The following is a 6,253-nucleotide window of genomic DNA, read 5'->3' as shown; positions in this document are numbered from 1 at the left end:
CTTTAGGCTTTATTCTTTAGGCTTTATTCTTTAGGCTTTATTCTTTAGACTTTATTCTTTAGACTTTATTCTTTAGACTTTATTCTTTAGACTTTATTCTTTAGGCTTTATTCTTTAGACTTTATTCTTTAGACTTTATTCTTTAGACTTTACCCTTTAGACTTTATCCTTTAGACTTTATTCTTTAGACTTTATTCTTTAGGCTTTATTCTTTAGGCTTTATTCTTTAGGCTTTATTCTTTAGACTTTATTCTTTAGACTTTATTCTTTAGGCTTTATTCTTTAGACTTTATTCTTTAGACTTTATTCTTTAGACTTTATTCTTTAGGCTTTATTCTTTAGGCTTTATTCTTTAGACTTTATTCTTTAGACTTTATCCTTTAGACTTTATTCTTTAGACTTTACCCTTTAGACTTTATTCTTTAGGCTTTATTCTTTAGGCTTTATTCTTTAGGCTTTATTCTTTAGACTTTATTCTTTAGACTTTATTCTTTAGACTTTATCCTTTAGACTTTATTCTTTAGACTTTATTCTTTAGACTTTATTCTTTAGACTTTATTCTTTAGGCTTTATTCTTTAGGCTTTATTCTTTAGACTTTATTCTTTAGGCTTTATTCTTTAGACTTTATTCTTTAGACTTTATTCTTTAGACTTTATTCTTTAGACTTTATTCTTTAGACTTTATTCTTTAGGCTTTATTCTTTAGGCTTTATTCTTTAGACTTTATTCTTTAGACTTTATTCTTTAGGCTTTATTCTTTAGACTTTATTCTTTAGACTTTATTCTTTAGACTTTATTCTTTAGACTTTATCCTTTAGACTTTATTCTTTAGACTTTATTCTTTAGACTTTATTCTTTAGACTTTATTCTTTAGGCTTTATTCTTTAGGCTTCACTCTTTATTTAGACATCATTCTTTGGACTTCCCTTCTTTGGTGTTCTCCCGCCGTCGCGACTGGGTAATGCACGGCAGTTGCCGTGACGATGATGTCACGCCTTTGACAATTACGTCACCGACGATCGCCAATCACCAACATTCTGCCACTCCAGACTTGCTGTACGTGCGAGACAAAGGCTGCAGTCAAGTGCGGATCAGAACGTTCTATATAATAGGGACAAACTGCACCCTTCAGTGGCTCATTGTGAAGGGTTAGGGTTTAGAAAAGTGCTGGGATTGGGACAGGGCCAATTTGACCCTGAACTGACACACTTTCCTGACAGTTTAAACCACCATTCAACACAATAAAAGTGTTATATGCTATTATTGTTTGTCAAAGCCCAACTGTTGTGTCATTTGTATGGATTTCGGCTCTTGTTTACAGTCAGTGGTTGCTTGGTAACAGTTGTGGAATTACCTCTGCTTATGTCATATTTGCTGCCCATGTTCAACCAGGAAGTACAATAATAAACTTTACCAAAACGGGGGACCAATAGGCAAAATGTTGAGTCAAATCTGAAATATAATTGTGTTCACTACGTCTAACCCGACATATAGGCTTTAAGTAACAACGTTAAGTACTTCCTCCACCTTTGCAACTGTCAGAACAACTTAAACATTGTGAGTTTGCTGCAGTCTGTCTTCTTGCAGCGAGGCCGTGTGCTCCTGTGAACAAAGTTAATCGTGAACATCTGTTGTGTTGGCGGCCGGACCCCTCGGTGAGTTTTTCTGCCGACTGCTGCCACGAGCTCCGAGTGTCGCCGTGGAGACGCACAGGGGCCCATTCACCAAAAACAATGCCCCCACGCCACACTCGCCCCTCCCGCCTCCGCGCCCCAAAGAAAGTCAGGTAATTCATGGCCCTAAAATTCAGATGGATGTCCCACTGGGGAGTCTGTTTACAGCACTGCCTCCACACAGACCCCAAAACAACTTACAACAACTTATTATTACTTTTTGGTTTGGTTTTCTTTGTTAGAAAATGTGGTGAAGTCATTCCTACTGCTAAATGTGTGTATTATGCTTGTGGTTCTCAAATATTGTACATAAAGTACCACCAAGGAACCAAGTCTTAAACAGGAATGCACCGATGCCACCAATTACCCCAGGAAGAGCCAAAACACCAGAACTATAGCAGTGTCCTTGAACTACAGTTTGAGAAACGCTGCCCTGGACGCAACCAAAGCAAAAAGTTGGCAAAGTCAGATTTAGCAATATTTATTTGGAAAAATAGTCTTGGCTAATTCCTTCATTCAACAAATGGTAAAGGACACAGTGACATAACATTTTGTACAATACAATCCCATTTAAATAACATTTTATTCAAAAGTCCCATTGACCTGAAGTGCCTTTGCAAATATAGTTAAAATAAAAAGCAACTTAAATAATGATAACAAACATCACAAATATACAATATCAAATAAAACAACACAAATAATTAAATTAACTTAAATAAAATCATAACTTTAAATCTTTTTTCTTGTTTTTTTCAATATTTTACAAAAGGGCAATCTGTATCAAAAACATATGTAATAATTAAGACAGTTTCATGTCCAAAAGAAGAGAAAAGAACAATACTATGTCATGGGGTTTGGAGACACTTCAGTTACACAGTGATCAGTACAAACAGGCCACTATGGCCAAACATCCACATCGATGCAGCGCTCGGCCTTGGCGTGTGGGGCAGAAAAGGCCTGGGTGCAAATGTTGCAGAAACTGGAGCATGAGTCCATTACATTGTTTACCCCTTTCCCAAAAAAGGCAGTGAAAGCTAGTGGTTCTATGACCATAATATTACCCCCGCCAGTCCTCCTCCCACAGGCCGCGCCGCTGCGCTCAGCCTCCTGTAGAGAACCAGCTCATCTGAATATCAGTAAACTATCAGCAGCAGTCTCAAGGCGGGACATCCCCCCGGGTTCAGCAGCATCTGAAGGAGTTAAAACTCTCCATAGAGCAATGTGCAACGGGCAGCCAACAGGCTCTTATACCTGAGGACACAAAAACACCTGTAAGAGCCAGGACGACAGGAGCCACACTACAGTCTCTGTGAATGTGGACTTTACTCACCTCTGTTGCTATTATACATTCGTCCTTCTCTTCCGACATGACAAACACAGATTTGTACTTGGTGTCCGCACATGCAGACAGTTCTGGGGATTTCTTTTCTGAAGCATCACTGTTGGAAACAGGACAGAGGTGAGTCACTCATTACATGACAGAGCATAAACACACCACATAAGGACCAGATGTACCTTTTTAACCGTTTGCTTGGTTTCTCCTCAAACTCAAACGAGTCGAGTGAGTGGCACTTGTCGTCACAGGCGGCCTCTAACATGGCGTCTTTGGCGCTCTGGTCGTAGTGCACCTCCTGGAGGTTGTAGTCTCCGGTGAGGGGCCGGCTCTTGTAGCTGCTGCGTCCCGGGGAGGAGCCCTCCTCTGGGTCGCTGCTGAAGTCCATCTTCTTGTTGATGTTTTTGACGCCGGGCATGGGCATCACGCTCACTGCCAGGTCGCGGTCGCTGCGGTGGCAGTTGTTTGTCAGGTTCAGGTTGTTGATTGGTTCGATTTCCCCTATGACCTCGATGGGCCCTCCGCGCTGAGCTTTGGAGCGGTAAAACCCAACCAGAACCGCACATCCCGCCAACAGCAGGAGGACCAGGGCCACTCCGGAGCCTACAGCCATCCAGGGCACGTCCGTCCCGCGCACGGCGGCGTGTTCCGGCAAAAGGAACTGACAGTTCCTGCCGCCGTAGCCTGGGGCGCAGGCGCACACGTAGCGATTGTTCCTCTCGTGGCAGGTGGCTCCGTTATGACAGGGGTTGTGTTCACATCGGCTGATGGGCGAGCTGCAGTTTTGGCCCGTGTAGCCGGGTGGGCAGGTGCAGGTGTAACCGTCAGGGCCGTCCTGGCAGGTGCCGCCGTTCTGACAGGGGTACATGGCACACTCGTCGCCCGTGTGGTCGCAGTTCATCCCGGTGAAGCCCTCGGGGCACTGGCAGATGTACGAGTTCACCAGGTCCACACAGCGAGCGCCTGGGAATCAAACCAAAGGTGTTAGAGACGTGTTCCAAACATAAACCCTCTGTGTGCTCGTGTCCCGACTCTGGACTGGCCGTCTCACCGTTGGAGCAGGGGCTGGAGGTGCAGTGGTCGATCTTCTTCTCACAGTTGAAGCCCGCGTAGCCGCTGGGACACTGGCAGAAGTAGCCTCCATCGTGGTGGTCGCTGCAGCGCCCCCCGTTGGTGCACGGCCCGTCAGCACAGGTCATGGCGCTCAACTCACAGTTGTTGCCGTAGAAACCATGAGGGCAGGTGCATTTGTAAGTGTTTTCCATATCCTACAGAGAAAAGAGATGATGATCGGTTTATACGTGTTCAAATTCAGATTTTGTCAATCAAAATATTATCGAAACCTTGAGTGACAAGTGATTAAACCTTTCACAGCTGCAGTTGCCAACATAAAATGTGCCTCAATTAGTTTCACTTATCATTTATATTTGTCTCTTTGGTTTGCTTGTGCCCAAATTGTGCTTTATGAATAATTTGCCTTGTGCAGAAGTATGTGCCCTGGTCATAGAAAGGCAGTACTTATACATTATCCAATTCAACAAATTCATGCAAACTCGGACGCTACGACGCTTCATATTTGAGGCGACCAATTGAAAAATAATCCACGGGTTTCATAATCATAAAAAAAAGATCAGTTGCCATGACAATTATCAATTTAAAACAAAAACATCCCATCTTTTGCACGGTAAAAAGTCCTCAAAATGTTCCCCATGACAAGAAGTGGAAACTCGTGGCTACATCAAACTTAGCAACTACTCAACAAGTCTATTCTTCCACCGCGAGCCGCTCCTGCCTTAACGCCTCGCGCCTCCTTTTGCGCGTCTTTCTTCAGCTTTTTGTGCGTCTTTACCGTGCAGCTCCCTCCGTTGCGACAGGGGTTTCCAGCGCACTCGTTGACTTGGATCTCGCAGCTGGCTCCAGTGAATCCCGGGCGGCAGGAACAGGTGTAGCTGCCCTGGCCCGTGTTGCTGCAAGTGGCCCCATTCATGCACGGTTTGTGGTGAGTGCAGTAGTTGAGATCTGTGGAGGGGAGGAAAAAGAGGGAGAGAGAGAGAGTGAGTAACACATGTGGATTAGGTCTGGCGACAGTCGGCCCTTTTGTCCCGCCAACACTTGTGGCCCTCTTGTTCTGCTGCGCCCTGTCTCTCCAGTGGTTTTTTGTTACCGCTGCTCCCGTAGCCGCTGGCCTGCTGTCCCAAAGCTTCTCATCCCCCAAAACAACTGCTGTTCTGTTGCCCCCCCACACCCCCCCCCCCCCACCCCCACCCCCACCCCCGCCCTAACTCAATCCACCCTGACTCCTTTTCATGTCTGGTCCACACAAATGCGTTGAAAATACCTCCGTGTTGCCACCCACAGACGAGTTTAAAGGCCTGGTTGGAAATTTAACCTTTAAGAAATGCTGACAATACCATTTCTGACATTTATCCACAGGGAAAAAACTTAAAAATTACTCTTTTTGCCTATTCTTGTCTTCTTATTAGTTCATTTTGGTTGGTACTTTCTATTTTGGATCCATGAAAGCCCAGTAACCCATAAAAACAATGGCATGCGTATAACATTGTATTGTAGATAGTATTTTATAGCTTTATCACAATGTTAGAAAGTCATTTTTACAATTTTGCTAAATGTTTGGTGTCCTCGATCCTTATCTGACGCGTTGTGTGCTTAAATGACACTATTTACCTTTTCTTGTCTTACTAGTTGACTATGTTTTGGCATTTTAAATCTACAAGAGAGTCTAGGAATTCATACAAAAGAGTGGAGTATATATCATTCCAAACTGTATCATTTTAAAAAACAACTGGATCATGAGACTATTAAAACTATTTATTCATTTCCATATTTTTCTTCCCCATTTGGGCGACTGTCGAGGCAGGAAACCCTCTCCCAGCAGCCCTGGCATCACTTACAGATTAACTCGCCACTATTATGCCATCTTCTTAACACCGTACACATGTTTATCCATCATTTACTCCTCTAAATCTCACCTTGGTTGCAGAAGAGACCGCCCCATCCCTCTTGACAGTTGCATTGCCAGGGCTGTTGGCAGGTCCCGTGGAGGCAGCCGGGATATCGGATGCACTCGTCGCAGTATCGACCCTTGAACCCGACTCTGCACCTGTTCAAAACAAGTGGGTGAAAAACCAAAACACAGGTGAGTTCGGTCCGGTGACTGAACAATGGCACAAAAAAAAAAATACACGGCCAAAACACACTTACTTGCACTCGCCCGGCTTCTCGCAAA

At 44.0% G+C, this 6,253-nt stretch overlaps 1 protein-coding gene across 1 annotated transcript in view; it reads right to left on the bottom strand.

Moving 5' to 3' along the window:
• Positions 1-2,570: 2,570 nt before the first annotated feature.
• The window catches only part of dla (deltaA), a 9,115-nt gene continuing 5,432 nt past the window's right edge, over positions 2,571-6,253 (bottom strand). Inside the window, exons 5-11 of the mRNA XM_072462748.1 lie at positions 6,229-6,253; positions 5,997-6,127; positions 4,856-5,025; positions 4,058-4,274; positions 3,189-3,969; positions 3,004-3,112; positions 2,571-2,780 (exon numbers count right to left, since the gene is read on the bottom strand). The exon at positions 6,229-6,253 is cut by the window's right edge and continues 36 nt beyond it. Coding sequence (XP_072318849.1) covers positions 2,571-2,780; positions 3,004-3,112; positions 3,189-3,969; positions 4,058-4,274; positions 4,856-5,025; positions 5,997-6,127; positions 6,229-6,253 — 1,643 coding nt within the window. The remainder of the gene's footprint in view (positions 2,781-3,003; positions 3,113-3,188; positions 3,970-4,057; positions 4,275-4,855; positions 5,026-5,996; positions 6,128-6,228) is intronic.

This window comes from Eucyclogobius newberryi, unplaced genomic scaffold, assembly GCF_026437365.1.
Source record: "Eucyclogobius newberryi isolate DKJ021-1_F unplaced genomic scaffold, fEucNew1.0.hap1 SCAF_4, whole genome shotgun sequence".
In the NCBI taxonomy this organism is placed as follows: Eukaryota; Metazoa; Chordata; class Actinopteri; order Gobiiformes; family Gobiidae; genus Eucyclogobius; species Eucyclogobius newberryi.
Note: the sequence above shows the minus strand (reverse complement) of the source record. Positions and strands in the feature narration are given on the sequence as shown.